The sequence below is a fragment of the Theobroma cacao genome, chromosome 10 (genome assembly GCF_000208745.1).
Source record: "Theobroma cacao cultivar B97-61/B2 chromosome 10, Criollo_cocoa_genome_V2, whole genome shotgun sequence".
Classification (NCBI taxonomy): Eukaryota; Viridiplantae; Streptophyta; class Magnoliopsida; order Malvales; family Malvaceae; genus Theobroma; species Theobroma cacao.
Genome location: NC_030859.1, coordinates 20,498,419 through 20,517,703, shown reverse-complemented (window position 1 = coordinate 20,517,703; position 19,285 = coordinate 20,498,419). Strand labels below are relative to the sequence as shown.

The following is a 19,285-nucleotide window of genomic DNA, read 5'->3' as shown; positions in this document are numbered from 1 at the left end:
TTCTTCTGCTGCCATTTGAAGTCTGCAAATTCTCTCCTACTGTGAGATTCAGGTCTTAACCATTTCTTTGATGTCCTTCTAACAAGCTTTTCATCTCTAGTAACAGAAAAGAATGAACCCCATGAGACTGGGGTACCTGCGTCATATCATGAAATTTGTTATGATATATGTTTTCTATCGAAATAAACAATGAAAGTTAATTAGCCTTGCTACACATTTGGACCAAACTAACCTTTGTTTTATCTCAATTATGGGATTTTGGTCTTACTTTAAACAGATACTTGACAGCAGCGTTAAATTGTTACAATTACATTTAATTGTGATATTTTTTATGACGTAACATGTTAACTTAGTACAATTTTATTCTCTTTTATTATGAGACACGTGTTAAGATTAAGAAAACTGTTTTTAATAAAAAAATACTTAAAATTAATTTTTTTTATATTTTTTAAAAATATTAATTATTATTTAATAAAAAATTTAATTTTTTTAACGCTACTATTAGTACATGTCACATAACGAAAAAATTAATCTATCTTAATTTGTTTGGCCATCACTAAAATGTTATGTCTAAATTGTTAACATTATTATTGATTGTTCATACATCGATTTCATATGTCGACTTTTAATAAAAGTATATAAATTTGAAAGTATATAGATTAAAGTTGTAAAATAAAATAGTAAAAGACAAAATTCAGACTTCAACTGTCAAATTATGAGGCTTTTCAAAAAAAAAAACAGTCAAATTATGTGAAGTTTCAAAGAAAAGCCATTGTGCATGACTCAACTACTATTACATACTTCTCAGATGATTTTAAAATCATAATGTTCTATATATATTATAACAATCAATTAACTATCAACATTTACAAACAAATTTGTTGTGTAAGTATTTTTATTATTTTTTTTTAGCCTTTGATAATTAAGGAGATATGTGTATATTTTCGTAATACTACTGATACAATGCTAGTAAGATATTGGAGAAAATTTAAATTTTGTAAATAATGAAAAATACAAAGAGGGCTTTAGAGAATATTTTTGATGTAAAATATGCTAGACATGTTAGCTAGCTATAAACATTTTCTTCATTTTGCTTATTTTTCTTGATAAAAGATTTTTTACATGCATTATTTCTTTTTCTAAGAACTTATCAATTTTTTTACTGGTTTTTGCATGATCTCATTTATGACTTGTCATAAGAGAATCATGCAAGAATAACATAATAACTCCAAAACTATGTGATTTTTTATGGCTGCCAAACCTCTTCTACATGATTTCGGGGCAAACATTTTAATCACTCGAGCATAATGAGTTATTTTTCGAAAGTATTGTAAAGTGTTGGTGTAATTGGATTAGATGGTAGCTGAATTTTTATGAAAGGTTTCAATTTTAATTTGATGAAAATGTAGTGTTGAATTTTCATGTTTAGTTCAATGGAAATGTAGGTAAGGATATCAAGCCGAACAAAATCTTTATATGTTGTAATTCCAAAATACTCATTGTAGTTTCGAAGAGGTGATATAAATAATTGTATAATATAGAATATTTTAAAAAATTTTGATTGGACATTAAATTTAAATGAGAGAAGAAAAAACATGCGTAAAAAGGATAGAGTGTAAAATTTACTACTATATTATTATATAATGATGTTGGTTACTTGGTGTTAAAAAAAATATTATGATACATACTGAAATTGATATAAAGTTTTTGTTTTTAATATTTATATTTAATTGTATATAATTTAATGATATCGTTAATATTCGTGGTTCAAAAAATATATTAATATTTTTTACATTAATATTCATGTTGTCAAATTCTTTCAATGATAATAACATAATTGTGAAATAAGAGCATCATTCAAATTTATAATATTGAAAACAAAATTATTTACATTAAAAAAATTATGCAGTTATCAATAACAAAGATCATAATCTATATCATATTTTATTTATATTTATTTAAATTATTATGTATGAGTTGAATTTGTAACATACTATAGAACAAATATAGGTTTTAAAATCATTTTTACAATATTTATATGTTAATAATTAACATTAATAGAATATTTTTAATCTTTTACATTAATCATAGAATAATTAACATAGTTATCTTATAAAATACTTAATATTCTATGTGTATATATGCATATATGTTGAACTCTAGCATAACGTAACATGTTAACTTACATTTTTTTTTATCTACGGGGACACACATTAGGATTAAAAAAATTTTATTTTTAATAAAAAAATACTTAAAAATTATTTTTTATATATATATTTTTTAAAATATTAATTATTACTTAATAAAAATAAAAGAATGATATTTTTATACTGCTATGTATCACGTGATCAAAAGATTAATTCTCCTCAACATGTTTGGTCATTCATTTAAAATGTCATGTCAATTAAATTGTTAACATTATTATCAATTATTTATAAATCAACTTTTAATAAATATAAAAAAATTAAAGTCATAAAATGAAAGAGTGAAGGATCAAATTCAGACTTCAATATAAAATTCTGTGAAGTTTCAAGGAAAAGCCATTGTGCATGACTCAACCACCATCACATACCTCTCACATGATTTAGCATCATAATGTTCTATATATATTATAACAATTGACTAACTATCAACATTTCCGTACAAATTTCTGGTATTTTTATTTTTTTTTCAACATTTGATAGTTGAGGAGATATTCATATAAATATTTTGATAATAATGATATAGTAAGCTATTGGAGAAAATTTAAATTTTAAAAAATACGAATTGAGTTTTAAAACATATTTTTTAGGACAAATATCTTATACATGTTAGCTGCCTCTAAACATTTTCTTCATCTTTTTATTTTTGAAATTTCAGGTTTTCATGTTTTTCTTTTTCTTTCCAATTTTTTTACTAATTTTTGCACGATCTCTTTTGTGGCTTCTCTTAAAAAAATCATATAAATATAGTAAAATTTGTGATTTTTTATAATTATCAAAACTTTCTAAATGGTTTCTCATCTTATTTAACTGATAAGTAACAATGTAATTGAAGAATACGATAGTTCAATTTTTACAAAAATTTTCAATTTGAGTTGGATGGAAGTGTAATTAATCTTTATAGAAAAAGCAATTGACAGGGTAAGACAACAACTATTTTTTGAATATAATGTTAGCCTGTGAGTGAAAAAGTTGAATAAAGACATATTAAAGTCAAGTATCATTCATTAAAGGAGGCTATCAAAGATAGTGAGATTGATCTTCAGTATTGCCATACTGATGAGCAACTAGTTGATATCTTTACAAAGAATTTGAGCAGAGAAAGGTTTGAGTACTTGAGAGCACTTCTGGGAGATTTCTAGATCAAAGATTATGGGGAGTGTTGAAAGAGTAATCTTTTTCTCTAGTAGCTAAGTAGCTGGGTAGCTGATATGTGGCTGGAGTCAACGGTACTTGAAGTTTAAAAAAGATTCTAGCAGATGTCAAAACGGTGTAGTTTGTGTTTTAATTGTTGTTAGTGTTAAGTGCTTGAAACGTACTATAAGGAGTCGTTTTGGTGAGGAGTCTATTATATGTTTCAAGATTCTGCTTTAGTTACCGTTGAATCTTTCTCAAGAATCGATGCTAGTTCATTTTCTTGTTAGATTTTAGATCCTATTTTCTAGTATTTTGTTCACTGAGGCTAGATCTAAGCTCGATTAATCTTTGATTTGAAAATCCTTGTATAAATGCTGGAAAGGACTTTGAAACTGTGAGAAGAAATTTCATTTTTCCCAAAAACTTATTCTGCTGTGCTCTTCTTCTCCAAATATTTCTTTCTTAATTTTTCCTCTAAGATTTTATACTGAAAATTCAATATTATATCAGAGCGTTTTTTTTTAAGAATTTGTAAGATAAAACTTTTTCTCCTGAAAGTGTTAGATCTTTGATTTTTCTTCAATCGATGGCTACTGCAAGTTTTTCCACTTCAACTCTTCCAATGTTTACTGGCTCAAATTATCAAATTTGGGCAGTAAAGATGAGGGCCTATCTGAAAGCCTTTGATCTGTGGGAAATCATTGAATTAGGTGAGGCTCCAATTCAGAGGCATGCAAATCCAACCTTGGTGCAAACCAAACAGAATAGTGAGGAGGTAGCTAAGAGGTATAAAGCTCTATCATGCCTTCAATCTGCTGTTTCAGATTCTATTTTTGCTAGAATAATTAATTTTGATGATTCAAAGTCTGTTTGGGATACATTAAAAGAGGAGTTCTAAGGGAATGATAGGACTAGAATGATTCAGGTCCTAACTCTGTCTAGAGAATTTGAGCTACTTAAGATGAAGGAGAATGAAAGTATTCTTGAGTACTTAGATAGAGTGTTGAAGGTGGTTAATGAATTAAGATTGTTGGGGGAAGAGGTTACAAAAAGAAGAGTGGTGAATAAATTCTTGATTAGTCTTTCAAAGAGATTTAAAGCTAAGATATATTTTCTGGAAGATTCAAGAGATCTGACTAAGATTTTTGTGATTGAGTTGATAAATGCTTTGCCAGTTCAAGAACAGAGAAAAGCTTTGAGAAATGAGAATGTTTTTGAAATGCTCTTGTAGCTAAGACTAAAAACTTAAAGGTGAAAGCTGGTAGTTCAAAGAAGAATGAAAATAAAGGGACTAAGATTGGTAATGATAAGCAGAAGAAACATGGAGATAAGTTTGATCCTTGTCCCTACTGTAAGAAAAGAAATCATACCAGCAAGTATTGTTGGTACCGTCCTAATGTGAAATGTAGAGCTTGTCAGCAATTAGGACATGTAGAAAAGGTTTGTAAAGCCAAAAAGTCTAATGCTGAAGGTCAGGTTACTATAGTTGAAAAGACTAAGGAAGTAGAAGAGCTGCTGTTTGTTGCTAATTTAGTTGGAGAGTCAGGTAACAATGATGTATGGTTGTTGGATAGTGCCTGCTCTCATCATATGACTAGCAATAAGAGTCTGTTTACTGATCTGGATACTAGCTTTAGAGTTAGGGTTAAAATTGAAAATGGTGAATTGTTGGTGTTTGCTAGTGTTGGTATTATAGTAATTGAAACTATGGCAGGTATAAGGCATATAGCCAATGTGAGATATGCACCATATGCAGATCAAAACTTGCTTAGTGTTGGACAGCTAGCAGAGTGTAACTATGCTTTACTATTCAAAGATAGGTTCTACACAATGTTTGACTCAGCTGGTTGTGAGATATTGAATGCAGAAATGAAAAACAATTGTTATCCTTTGAATTTAAAGGATGTTGAACACTTTGCTATGTATATTACGCAGGATTTGTCTGATGTTTGGCAAAAATGTATGGGGCATGTGAACTTTAGTTCACTGATAAAAATGTCTTCAGAAGTGATGGTTGACGTTCTGCTTGTAATAGTTAAACCAGACATGCTGTGCAAAGTTTGTCAGTATGGTAAACAATGCAGAAAGTATTTTCCAAAGGGGAAGAGTTGGAAGGCTAAAAAGAAGCTTGAGTTGGTTCATTTAGATGTGTGTGGTCTTATGAAAACCTTGTCATTGAACAATAGTAGATTATATATTCTGTTTATTGATGATTAGTCAAAGTATTGTTGGATTTTTTTCATGAAGCAGAAGTTTGAAGCCTTAATGCACTTCTCCAAGTTTAAGGCAATAGTTGAAAACCAAGCTAAGATGAAGATCAAAACTTTAAGGAGTGATAATGGATTTGAATTCACTGTTGTTGATTTTGAAGCATTTTTGGCTTAGTTTGGAGTTGAGCATTAGTTGACAGTTACATATTCTCCACAACAAAATGGCACGTCAGAGAGGAAGAATAGAATAGTGGTTGAGATGGCAAGGTGTTTACTATTTCAGAACAATCTACCAAGGGTATTTTGGGCAGAAGCAGTTAACACTGCAAATTATCTACTCAATATAACTTATACCAGGGTGTTGAACTTCAAAACTCCTTATGAAATGTGGTTTGCATGTAAACCATTTGTAGCTCATCTGAAAACCTTTGGTTGTGTTTGTTATGCAAAGGTACCAGATGAAAAGAGATCAAAATTGGATGCAAAATCAGTTTTAGATGTGTTTATTGGTTACAGTGAAAGATCCAAAGGCTATAGGTTGTACAATGTTGAAACAAATAAGGTTTTTATCAGTAGAGATGTTGTGTTTGATGAAAGATACAATTAGAATTGGGAAGTTTCAGCTGTAGAAAGGTTTGATAAGGTCATTACTAGTAATGAAGATCAGTATGAAGCTGAGAGTGATAGTTTTTTTTATATAGAAGATGAAAAGAATGCTGTCAGGGGTACCAGTACTTTGCAAGATATCTATAACAGATGCAACTTAGCTGTGAGTAAACCATCAATTTTTGTTGAGGCAAATGTTGATCCAAATTGGAAGAAAGCTATGAATTCAGAAATGAAGATGATAGAGAAGAACAATACTTGGGTTCTTGTTAATAGACCAGATAACCAGCATGTTATTGGGCTTAAGTGGATTTTTAAAACTAAGCTGAATTTAGACGGGTTAGTTAATAAGTATAAAGCAAGATTGGTAGTAAAAGGTTATGCACAGGTGTATGGAGTGGATTACAATGAGACATTTTCACCTGTGGCTCGTCATGATACAATCAGAATGCTTGCAACCTTGGTAGCTAGGGAGGGATGGAGAATTTATCATCTAGATGTCAAGTCTGCATTCTTGAATGGAATCCTAACAGAAGACATTTATGTTGAGCAACCAGAAGGTTATGTGGAGAAGGGATTAGAGGATAAGGTTTGTAAGCTTGCTAAAGCTCTGTATGGCCTTAAGCTGGCACGAAGGGCTTGGTATGAAAGGATGGATGAACATTTCAAGAAACAAGGTTTTCAAAGGAGTGTTAGTGAGTCAACCTTGTATGTGAAAAGTAGTGAAGGATTTGTGTTACTTATTATGGCACTTTATGTGGATGATCTTCTAATAACTGGTCTTGATAACCATCACCTTGCAGAATTCAAGTCTCAAATGATGTGTGAGTTTGAAATGATTGACTTAGGTTTAATGAGTTATTTTTTAGGGATGGAAGTTGTACAAGCCAAGGATCATGTGTCTCTGCATCAAACAAAGTATGCAAAGGATTTGCTTAAAAGGTTTCAGATGAGTTTTTGCAAGTCAGTAGGCACTTCTCTGTCATTTGGTGCTAAGTTTAGCAAAGAAGATGGTTGTGCAAAAGCTAATGGTCAGATCTACAGGAGCATTATAGGTTCATTACTTTACCTATTAGTTACTCGGCCTGACATAATGTTTGCTACCTGTTTGCTGTCTAGATTTATGCAAGACCCTTCTGTTTTCCATTTTACTCGGGTAAAAAGAATCTTGAGGTATATTCAAGGTACTTTGAACTTTGGCCTGGTGTACAAGAAGAAAGAAAGCAGTCAGTTGATAGGGTATTGTGACAATGATTGGGCTGGTTCTGTAGATGACTCAAAAAGCACAAGTGGGTTTTGTTTTTCTTTTGGGAGTGCTGTTTTCACTTGGAATTCAAAGAAGCAGGAGGTTCTTGCACAATCTTCTACTGAAGCAGAATATATTGCTTGTGCAGCTGCTCTAATCAAGCCATTTGGCTGAGGAAGATAATGGATGATTTGGGGTTTAAGCAAACTATAGAGACAGTGACTTGTGTTGACAATCTGTCTATAGTGGCTATTGCAAGGAATCCTATTCAACATGGAAGGACCAAGCATATTAAAGTCAAGTATCATTCATTAAGGGAGGTTATCAAAGATAGTGAGATTGATCTTCAGTATTGCCATATTAATGAGCCATTAGCTGATATCTTTACAAAGAATCCGAGCAGAGAAAGGTTTGAGTATTTGAGAGCACTTTTGTGAATTTTCTAGATCAAAGATTATGGGGGAGTGTTGAAAGAGTAATCTTTTTCTCTAGTAGCTGAGTAGTTGGGTAGTTGATATGTGGCTGGAGTCAACGGTACTTGAAGTTTAAAAAGGATTCTAGCAAATGTCAAAACGGTGTAGTTTGTGTTTTAATTGTTGTTAGTGTTAAGTGCTTGAAACGTACTGTAGGGAGTCGTTTTGGTGAGGTAACAAGAAAATGACCTCTATGCAAAGTTACACAGCAATCATCAGAAACCAACGACCATTCTGAGTCTTTTAATGCTTTCCAGTGATTAGAACTTTATGGTGAACTTTGCACGAAAAAGTTATTAGGCTTTTAGGTTGAAAATCCATGAGAATTTCATAATTATTTGAACCTTTTTTGGCAACAAGACTTGCTCAAACTTTCAAAATTAGTTATGTAATTCCGATAATAAGACTGTACTGAAAGGGATTGTCGTAGCGGTCGAGTGTACCAGCAAGTTACGACAGGGATGTACTTGTGAACAATATTTTCTAATATTGTGTTTTGAGATTAACTCTATAAATATGTACAAACTTTCTTATATCTTCTAATATGTTCTATACATATATAATTACCTTGTCTCTAGTTGCTATAAGATTTTTTTGAGAAAGAGGTAGAGAACTAGAGACGGTTTGTATCTAAAACTTGCAATCGGTGCAATTTAGTTTATGACGAAGATGAACATCCTGTTTCTAAAATAAAAAAGTTTCGGTAAACTTTAATGTTCTTTATGTAAAAAAAAAAATTATAATTTTGAGATATTCAAAATATTATTCATAAATTATATAATTTATATTATGATATAGACTTTCAAGTGAAAATTGATATAAAGGTTTTTAATATATTTATTTTAATTTTATATATTTTAATGCTATTATTAGTATTTGTGGTGTCAAAAAATATTAATATATTAATATTTTTGGCAATAGCTATAGATATATATATTAATATTCATGTTGTCAATTTCGATTCTATCATAATTGTGAAATGAAATCATAATTCAAAACATAATATTAAAAATAAACTATGCTCATTAAAAAAATTTAATTCAATTATTAATAACAAAGATCATACTTTATATTTATATTTATATTTATTTAAATTATTATGGATTAGCATTTGAATTTGTAACATAATATACAACAAATACAATAGGTTTTAAAATCATTTTCACAACATTTATATATTAATAATTAACATTAGTTGATTTTTTTTTAACATTAATCATATTGTTGATAAAAAATTCTCGAAACTTCGTCGTTTAAGAGTTTGGATTTAAGCCTAAAACCTAAATTTTCTTCTTCCTTTTTTCTCTCTCCTCTCTTCTCACCCTAGCCGCCAGTTTTCGCTCATCTCCTAACGCCGGTCGTAGGGGTCACTCCTTTGTCGGATCCCGGATCCGGTCCTTGCCGCCCTCCTCCACCGGTTCCTTTTTCTTCCTTTTTCTCTTCCCCTTGTTTCTCCATCCTTTCTTTTCTCTCTTCTCCTTTGCCAGGCCTGAGCGGCGGTGGTCCTCCCCTTCCGCGGCCTTGCCTGCTCCTCTACCTTCTCCCTCCGGTGACTCACGTGGCAGCGGGAGAGTGGGCTTTGCACAGTACCAATCTCGATCGCACGTAATTGATATGGGCCTTGGCTTGACCACAGACATCAGCCCAACAATTTCAAAATCCCATTTCCCCTTTTCATGTCTCTATAACTACCAGAAACGGTACCTACGAACCCTCCCTCCACAAAAAATTGAAAGCTTTAGCCACGCCTCTCCCTTCGGCCTCTTCTTTTCTTCCTCCGGCGGCTCCTCCTCCTCCTCCGCCGATCAGGTCGTTAAATTGATTTTTTTTTCTCTTTCGTTTGTGGCTTAAGTTTATTGAGCTCATCAAGTTAATAATGAAGAAAATAAAATTAAACGAAAACAATTAAAAGATAAAAAATTTTCAATCCAAGGCATCCAAGTTAACTTTTTTCAATGTGATTTTGTTTTGCAGGTGAAGTTTTGCTTAGCTTTCTCACCATTTCCTGTCTCTCAATGAAGTTTGTAAGTCTCTCTCTTCTTACTACAAATTGGTTTCAATATGGAAGGACCAATTTCTTTTAAAGGATTACAGTCTTATTCATGGATGATGTAAATAAGGAAGTCAATGAGAAGTTATTAGAATTCCACTTGATTGTTGCTCTTGTTAGGTGTGTGTAGCAAATGGTGAAAAATATAAGATAAAATCATAATTAATTAACAATGAACAAATAATTACTGTAATTTAACACAAATTCTGTAAAAATTGTCCTATGTAAAAGTGAAATCATGGGTTTTGTTCTCTAACAAAAAAAGTACATTTTTTTAATTTATAGTTCTTTAAAAATATTATTTAGTTTTGTATTCAAAGGCACTTCTTGTTTCCTTTTGGAAGCAACAAAGCAAGTAGGGAAAGTAACAATCAAATGGTTTAAAGTTAACATCTTTAGTTAAATGGATGTGTGATGAGTCTGTAAGTTTGCTTAGTGGAGTTTTTAAACTTCATTATTGGGCGTCTAAGACAGTGATTTTATACAATATATTTGTGTGTATGTTGAACTCTGATATAGGGGAATTCATTGAGTTTGTGCTTTTTGCAGACATGCCTTCGTAAAGGTGGTGGTTTCCATTTCCCAGCATGTCATATGCTCAATGTATCTGGGTTTAGGATCTTACTTGATTGCCCCTTGGACCTTTCATCTCTTGCTTTTTTTTCTCCTGTTCCAGTGGCTCATGAGGCCCATAAGTCTTTGGATACTGACTCGGTTATTAGGAAAAAGCAGAAGATGGAAAAGGCTCTTGATGCAAATGATTTAGTACATGCAGAGCCTTGGTATAAAACTGTAAAAAGTTTGCACCTATGGGATGCTTCCTTTATTGACGTTGTTTTGATCTCAAGTCCTATGGGCATGCTTGGCTTGCCGTATCTTACTCGGACCAAGGACTTTTCTGCAAAGGTAATTAGAGTTTGGAAAATGTTCCATTTTAAAACAAGAATATTATGTGTTGATATTTGTTAGCCTTAGCTGAAAGTTGATTTCTATGCTCTGCTTTTAATTCTGGTCAGATATATGTGACTGAAGCAACTGCAAGAATAGGACAGCTTTTGATGGAGGATCTTGTTTCAATGCACATGGAATTCAGGCAATTTTATGGACCAGAGGATTCTTGTTTCCCTCAATGGTTGAGGTGGGAAGAACTTGAAGTTCTTCAATCTGAAATGAAGAAAATAGCTTTAGGCAAAGATTGTGAGGAGCTGGGAGCTTGGATGCCTTTGTACAGGTGATTATCATTCCTAGATCATATGTTTGTATTTATCCATAGATTATTTTGGTGCAGCTTTTGATTGCATGGCTTGTACATGTATTATGTAATTCTCTAGGCATTGTTTTTGAATGGTGATGGTAGAATAGAGACGCTCTTCATAACAAATATGGTTTGCAAATTCGTAACTGAATCTGCTTTTAGAATTCTATGTAATCCATTATTGTTGTGTTATCACCAACCAAGTTTTCATCTATGAAACGCATTTTGTATCCAGATTATTTCTTTACAGCTTATTGAATGTAAAAGTTGATGTATAAGAAATTAATGGAGGGTCCTTTTCAGTGCAGATGATGTGAAGGATTGCATGAGGAAGGTTCAAACGCTAAAATATGCTGAAGAAGCTTGCTACAATGGAACTTTGATTATAAAAGCATTCAGCTCTGGTTTGGAAATTGGGACCTGCAATTGGACAATAAATGGTCCAAAGAGAAATATAGCTTATATTACGAACTCTATTTTTGTTTCTACACATGCGGCAGATTTTGATTTCGTTGGTCTTCGAGGGAATGATTTGATAATATATTCAGATTTCTTCTCCCTTGGTGCTGCAGAAAATATGGAGAATGATAATACTTACTTTGATCCAGTTGCTTCGTTAAATTTCAGGTAATTTTGCCTTTAGGTAATGATATATTAAGTTAGTCTTTGCTGGGGTGCCTTTTTTTTTGATAGAACTGAAATTCTATGTCTCATGATTGTAGCGATGATGTCAACAATTTGGAAGAGATGTCTGCATCCTTGCTGAAGGATGATGAAAGTACGGAGGAAATGGAGAAACTAGCTTTTATATGTACCTGTGCCCTTGATTCTGTTAGAGGAGGTGGATCAGTTCTTATTCCTATTGATCGGCTTGGAATCATTCTGGGCCTTTTGGAGCAAATGTCAGTTTTGTTGGAGTCTTCATCTGCAAAGGTATTGCATTTTTCATTTTTTCTTTCTTTTGGGTTTGTGTGTGTAGCGACTCATTTTGACGCACACATCCGAAGCTTATACTCAAAAGGAACACAAGAGCTTGCAGGTATGAGACAGAGAGAGAGGGAATTGTTGTTTCACAGCTGGAGTTCTTGTTTGTAGAAATTGTTGTTTCTTCATCATAGTGAATTTCTACTAACTAAAACTGAAGTTCCTACTCATCTATATATTTGATGGAACTGGGGTCTTCACACCTCTTTGATCATCACAGGGTGAGGCAGGCCTTGGCTTTGTCCAGACTTTAAGACCCAAGGCTTGTACGTGGGTGGGCATTTTAGATTTAATTCTATTCTTATGCCATGACCTTATAGCTCAAGTTTTTTGGTTGGGCAGTTCTTAAATAGGAGAAAAACTGAATATATTTCACTTGTATGCTTGCATTGGTTCATGCTTCTTTGCCAACAGTCATATGCTCTATATAGTGCAGGTTCCCATGTACATTATATCTTCTGTAGCAGAAGAATTATTGGCATTTACCAATATAATACCAGAGTGGCTCTGCAAGCAGCGGCAAGAGAAGGTATATCTTCAGCAGTCACTTATTGTCTTGTATATATAAAGGACCTTTTTTTTATCTCTCTTTTTGTTGGTTTGACAGCTTTTTTCTGGTGAACCATTGTTTGAACATGCCAAGCTCATAAAAGAGAGGAACATTCATGTGTTTCCTGCAGTTCATTCACCTGAATTATTGTAAGATATGCCCTTTTATTTCTTTTTCTATTTCCTGCTGATAGTTACCCTTGTAAATGAAAAATGTTAACCGTGACATGCTCTTGCCTTTCAAAAAAAAAGAAAATTGTGACATGCTCTTTTCTGTTCATATTCCGTGGGTCCTTGAAAATATTTTATTTGATATAATATTAATTTTTTATTTTTCACTACCTAATTTTTTATTGAGCACTTTTTTTTTAGTTGTTCGATCAACGAATTGTCCTTGTTCTCGTTACAGATCTTCAATTAAACAGAATTTAAACTTTTCGTGATAGGCAGAAAGAAAAAAAGGATGAGAATTTGTAATTGGATAGGTACCTACTTTTTAAAATATGTATAAGTTAAGTGATTTTAAGTAGAGAGATCTTTGTGGTGGTGGAGAGTAACTCGGCACTTGGCCTATTTAGCATGCTAAAATGCTTTTGAAGTTCATATGGTAGAAGAAAATTTGCCAAATTGCTCCATGTTGGTGTGAGGATTAACTCAGCACGAGCTTAGTATATTACTTAGCTTACTATGATATTTTATTAGTGATATGGTGGAACAATTTTACCCAAAGTGCTATGGCTTAAAAGTTTACGTTCCTTGTCACCAATAAAAAAAATTTAAATTAAAGGTTCGTGTTTTTTGTCACCACATTCCTGAGTTGTGATAATTTTTAGTCTTAATATGATGAGGGTTATTGATTACTTACCAAGATGCTTGGTGCCACTTGTCAATGCCTCTTTTCCTGCCCACTATGGGTTCTAGTAACATCAATTACATGTCATTCTGAAAGAAAGATGTATTAGGGAAGTAAGGTGTAACTTTTTGATAAAGCATTAAAATGGTTTAGAACTTAGTAATCAGTTTGGTATAATTACGGACTTGTTAATCATGTATCATATAATAACTACAAGAAGCTAACATTGAGTACATAGAACCAATTGGCAGGAACCTTGTATCATATTCTCTCCTCACTGGAGTTTGCGGCTCGGTCCAGTTGTTCATTTGCTTCGGCATTGGTGCTCAGATCCAAACTCTTTACTTGTCCTTGAGGTGCTTCTTTGCATCTATATGCTTTATCAAAGCATCTTCATTATTTGTTATGGCTACTAAATTGAATATGATTTAATTATGAATGCTTTTGAGCAATGGAATAAATTTATGTGCATTTTGTAGAGTGGTGTTGATGCTGACATAGCTCTCTTGCCTTTCAAGCCAATGGCAATGAAGGTTCTTCAGTGTTCATTTCTGTCTGGAATGAGGTAAGTTTTGACTCTCTCGCTCTCCCTCTCAAGCACATACACACACAAATAGCTTGCAGAAAGAACTTTAAGCCAGAGGAAAACCTTTTAAAACATCTGTCTTGCATGCAGGTGATTTAGAATTCTTCAACTGTATGCAAGATTGTCTAAACTGTCTTGGAGTTTACAATATTTCAAGTTGAAAATGACTGAAGCATGAAGTCCAGTCTTTATTTAGATTGCTGAATAAAAAATTTATCAGTACCTTTTTCTTTTGTGCTTTTGGCAAGAATGAAGTTTTTATTCAATATCAGTTAGGATGATCTTTTAAGCAAATTCCTCTGGCTTGCCCTGATGACATGGAATTTATGTGTTATTAATACTGCTTCTTCAGAATGTTCTCGGGGTTTAGCTACTGTTGCATTTACGTCTCCCTGTTTCTTGCAGGTTGCAGAAAGTTCAACCCTTACTAAAGACATTGCAGCCAAAATTAGTTCTGGTGATCTATTCTACTTCTACTGAAGTTTGTTTCCTCCATGTGTTGTATAAAATATTATTTATCTAACAGCACTTCATGCTCTTTCCTGCTTAAGACAGTTTCCCAAGGATTTGAGGTGCAAGATCCAAATTTTAGAAGCAAACACGATTTTTCTCTACTCTGAAAATGAAACATTACGTATACCAAGCTCAAAGAATAGCACAGAAATAGAGATTGCAACAGATTTGGCTTCCAAGTTCCACTGGAAAACATTGAAGCAGGAAACAATCACGAGGCTGGAGGGAGAGCTTTTCATGGATTATGGCAAACATCGGCTACTTTCTGGGTCCCATCCAGCAGACTCCAAGCAACAAAGACCATTAGTACACTGGGGTTCACCAGATTCGAAAGGGCTTCTGACTGAGCTGTCAAAGATAGGTATTAACGGAACCATAAAACAAGTCAGGGATGATACTGAATCTGAAAGTGCTGCCGGTGTTGTAGAAATCCATGAGCCCAAGAAAGCCGTGATCCATGTGGGAGAAACTGGTACTGTTATCATTTCTGCCGACGAGAATTTAGCCTCCCATATTGTCACAGCTATAGATATTGTTTTGGATGGCATTTAAAACTGAAATACAAGCTTCTTTCTCTTATATCATTTATTCATCCATTTAGAAACTAAAGCATATGAGTTTCAGTTTTTCTTTTGGATTGCAACTAGAAAGTGAAACGTTCAAGAGTAACAGTAGGGATCTAGACCGGAGCTCGGAAAGGTATATACCAATACAAACAATCCATTGTCACCAATTCATACTGAAGCAGATATAATTGACTAGTTATATACAACGACAGACAGAATCACATCTTTCCACCAAGTAAGGTCACCAAGAATTTTCTGTAATCTCCAGATGTATCCCCTATAACTGCATCATCAAGGTTGGACTTGTAAATGTTGAAATATTCTCCTCTTACTTTCATCATGTCGATTTCTGCTCTTGTTACAATGGCTCTTGTTAGTGAATCTTCATCTGTTCCCAGCCCAATGATGGAAGTTCCAACAACCTGTTGATGATTTGAACAGATGAGAATCCACCCGAAAAGGAGCAAGAAAGGAAGTAGTCTTACAGTAATCATGGATCAGAAATAGCATGGTTCTCATGGTTTTTATTGCTACTTGGCTAAAGAAAAGGATTCAATCACCTCAGCAAAGTGCTTCTCTGGGGAATCTATGCACAAAATAACCTTTCTCAACAGTGATTCCAAATCACCCTTCCCGGATTTCATGATGTCCTGCCAAAAGAAGATCTCCTCAGTGAAACAAAACCGAAAAAGTTGAAAAGGAAAAGGGAAATGATATATGTAGACTGCATAATAGTTATATATGTTAGCAGAACCTTGTCGATGGGATTTCCATATTTTTTCCTGTAGCATTCAAATGTTGTCCTGAGTTGATGGAAATTTCTTGTAGAGAGTATATACACAACATCATCATGAGCCAACTCTTTGGTTTTGATGGCCTCATGTAACCTATCTGCCTCTAAATTTGCTACATCCATGTCCACCAGTTCTTTGTCATACCTGTAGGATGTAACTAGGCCTAACAAAACCTGTGCATCACCAAAATTTCCAAGTCAACTCGATGGCTTGCAACCTATTAAAACTCATGTATATGAAGGCGCGGTCAATTACTTTTAGTCTATCTATTCTGAGTGTACTCACCTTTTTGAGGGGCATAGATACTGAAGCCGCAATAGCTTCTTCGAGTGAACAGTCGAAGAGAGAGCAATAGGCTTGCCTTACTGCTACAAGATGCTGAGGGGAAGATGCACATGACATCTCAACTATGATTTCTAGCTGTTTGACACCATTCTTCTTTGACTTCAATGCTCCATTTGCCAGTCTTGCATCCCTCTCAGAAGGATCATATGTCCAAAGAATGACAGCTGTCTGTTAAACATCAGAAATGTTTATTATACCATAGGAATTCACAACGATGTGAACATTTGTTTTTGGAAATCAAATGCTTTCTTCAAATCATTGGAGCAGTTCAACAAGTTTGAGAATCATTCCAAGACTAAAACCAAGCCTCTTAACAAAGTACTGTATCTTAACATTTGAAACTCTAAATGAATTTGAACTCCTAATGTTCTGGAATAACCCAGAAAAATTCTTTTGTTGCGATGATTTCCTTCCTCCAGTGAATCAGAAAACAAAGAGAACCTTAATTTGAGACATACTTGATTTAAGGAAGTACAAGCTGGAAGAAACCAGAAGCCTAGAAGTATGAATATGATTTAGGGGAATGCATTCTTCTATTGGTATAGATTCATATGATTTGGTTCCTCCTGTTGGTAACAACCTAGATCAGAGTTATAACCTGGTTTAAAATGTTTTTGGTACTGTTAAACTTTAAAACTTCACAGCAATGAGTTCTCAAGATTCTGAATCTTTTAAGGATTTACTGCAGAAGTTTCAAGAGACAACCATTGGAACTTTGATGGGAATTTCACATTCTTAATTCAGTCAACTAAACAGGAAACTTGTAATGAAATAAAATGGGGAGTAGAGAAAGAGGACATACTCTGAAATCACCAGAAAGTTCAGAATTGAGAGCATCAATAAGACTTTCATTGTACAGCTGCTGATAAGTTTCTCTAATTTGCTTCCTCTGACTTGCATCTCTGTGTCCTAATATCATAATTATCTCATCCTCATCTGTTCCCAGTCCTGTAAACAATTTCCCAATAACATCAATAACAACAATTCAGTTATAAAAGGATCATAACAATTATCTCAATAAACATGAATTAAAGGAAAAAAAAGAAGTGGAGATAGAGAGGAGACCTTGAAAAGCTTTCTTGAGTTTCTCAGAGTCTTCTTCTGGAGAAGGAATGACATCTAGTACTTTAAGTGAACCCATTCCTCCAATCTTAAAACTAGATGCAGGGCTATGGGTTTTTGATTTACTTGTGAAAAGTTTCTTAAAACTCTTCATCTTGTTTCACTGGAGTTTCTCTCAGTTTCTTTTTCTTCAGTTTCTGTTGTATTCCCTCCTGATAGTTTGCTGAATATCAGGACCTGTAATCCCTATTTTTGTTAAGACTTTGATACCCTTTGATTTAAGTGAAAAAAGAAAAGGAAAGATAATGAAATTAAAGCCATTTATTAATAAAAGTTTGCAAAATGAGAAAAAGTTAAAAAAGGCCCTTTGGTTCTGACATATTTTTCTAAACCAGCATGAAGTTTTGCAATTTATATTTGGTACCATGGAGTATTCATATTTGCTTCAATTACTCATCATAATGCAAATATTTAATTATTCAGTAACATATCAGTTTCACTGAGGTAATTATTAGCTTTTTAGGAAGCTTTCAGTGAAAGCAAATTGACCTTAGTTCTCTATCTCATCAACATGTTAGCAAAACCATGCTTAACAACCCAAAATTCTGCATGTATTGATTTCTTTGCCTTTGGTTGCTTTCATTCAAAGTGTCATTGTGACTTGAAAAAGCTAATAATTCTGGATGACAGGAACGTGATGTTCAGTTTGTGGTGTTACTTTTAAAAACCCTTTTCTGTCTTATCCTTCTCTGCTGCTGGTAGGTCTGATATCTCTCTCTGACTTTACATGTTTTGCATGTGATATTTAGATTGGTAGGTATGAAATGCTTAATAATGTCACATTGTTCAATTAAAAACTGGTTCCATATCCATATTCTTCCAAGCTTGTTTCTGATATTTCGGCTTGACACGGTTTCATATTTGATTGAATCAAAATTGGATGAGATTTCATTTTTTTCATGACTGCAAAAGTTTGTTCTGGCATGTGACAGTTCCCTGAGGACCCCCCTTAAGCAGAAATGAAATAATTTAGTAGGAGGTTATCCATTCCCCACAATTCAGAAAAATAAACTGTCATCTTGAAAAATAGAAAACATTCATACGTACGTGTGTACATGTTATAGATCCACATAAAAAAATATATCTATTAAGTAAAAGAAGATATATAACTCAAAATTCAATTCATTATATACTGATACGAGAACCGCAATTTTCTATCCTATCTGCTTGTGTAGCGTCCTCGTTACATTAATTCTTTAACCTACAAAAGAAAGGGACTCATAAAAGAAATTAGTTTGGTAGGAGAAAGAGACTTGGAAATAAATAAATGAAGAAGATTTTCAAAGCTGATCTAAAAGATAAGAGAGGGACAAACAACAAAGGGCAAAGTGTTGGGATTCCTTAAGAATAACGTGCTCCCGATAATCTGCTTAATTACAAAATAAATGTGAAAATCTTAGCTGTCTATGGTTCTTCCCAGCAGCAAAGTTACTCAAAAATAATTAATTAAAGGAAATAAGATTAGACCCTGTATTCTCCTCTGTTTTTTCAAAGTGACACAATTCAAAAAAAGAGGAATTGGAATTCCAGCTGCTGCTTCTAGGCAAAGTATATGCTTAACAAAAAAAAAAAAAATTAATAAAGAAAAGGGAATGCATTGGCCAGAGCAGAAGATTACATAAGAAATAAGCAAAAGAAATGTGAATATGTGTTGTACATCCTTAAAAAAGAATTAGAGATTGAAACAAAGCAATATTTTTTTTTTGGTTTCTCATAAAATTTAAGTTTGTAAGATCACAAAAATTAATATATATATATATATATATACATAATATATATATATTATATATAATAT

At 33.1% G+C, this 19,285-nt stretch overlaps 2 protein-coding genes across 3 annotated transcripts; one reads left to right on the top strand and one right to left on the bottom strand.

Moving 5' to 3' along the window:
- Nucleotides 9,173–15,247, top strand: LOC18587364 (integrator complex subunit 9). Of its 2 annotated transcripts, none has more exons than XM_018129381.1 (12): nt 9,173–9,682; nt 9,848–9,897; nt 10,473–10,829; nt 10,940–11,154; nt 11,482–11,805; nt 11,901–12,111; nt 12,599–12,691; nt 12,770–12,861; nt 13,803–13,920; nt 14,083–14,129; nt 14,556–14,607; nt 14,706–15,247. In XM_018129381.1, exons 2-12 carry the CDS (start codon nt 9,889–9,891, stop codon nt 15,213–15,215), a joined length of 2,028 nt encoding a protein of 675 aa, XP_017984870.1. In that variant the 5' UTR covers nt 9,173–9,682; nt 9,848–9,888; the 3' UTR covers nt 15,216–15,247. The 2 variants fall into 2 exon arrangements, with proteins under 2 accessions (XP_017984870.1, XP_007011164.2); XM_007011102.2 differs by having other exon boundaries at nt 14,044–14,129.
- Nucleotides 15,278–17,729, bottom strand: LOC18587363 (annexin D3). Its single transcript, XM_018129382.1, has 6 exons — nt 17,434–17,729; nt 17,171–17,316; nt 16,309–16,536; nt 15,984–16,196; nt 15,790–15,879; nt 15,278–15,651 (listed from the first exon to the last, which is right to left on the bottom strand). Exons 1-6 carry the CDS (start codon nt 17,582–17,584, stop codon nt 15,448–15,450), a joined length of 1,032 nt encoding a protein of 343 aa, XP_017984871.1. The 5' UTR covers nt 17,585–17,729; the 3' UTR covers nt 15,278–15,447.

Coding starts and splice junctions, on each gene's coding strand:
- LOC18587364 (XM_007011102.2), top strand. Junction 10,830..10,939: donor CCAAGGACTTTTCTGCAAAG/GTAATTAGAGTT, acceptor AATTCTGGTCAG/ATATATGTGACTGAAGCAAC. Junction 13,921..14,043: donor ACTCTTTACTTGTCCTTGAG/GTGCTTCTTTGC, acceptor TGCATTTTGTAG/AGTGGTGTTGATGCTGACAT.
- LOC18587363 (XM_018129382.1), bottom strand. CDS start 17,584: ATGAAGAGTTTTAAGAAACTTTTCACAAGTAAATCAAAAACCCATAGC. Junction 16,537..17,170: donor AACTTTCTGGTGATTTCAGA/GTATGTCCTCTT, acceptor GATGTTTAACAG/ACAGCTGTCATTCTTTGGAC. Junction 15,880..15,983: donor ATGGAAATCCCATCGACAAG/GTTCTGCTAACA, acceptor TTCTTTTGGCAG/GACATCATGAAATCCGGGAA.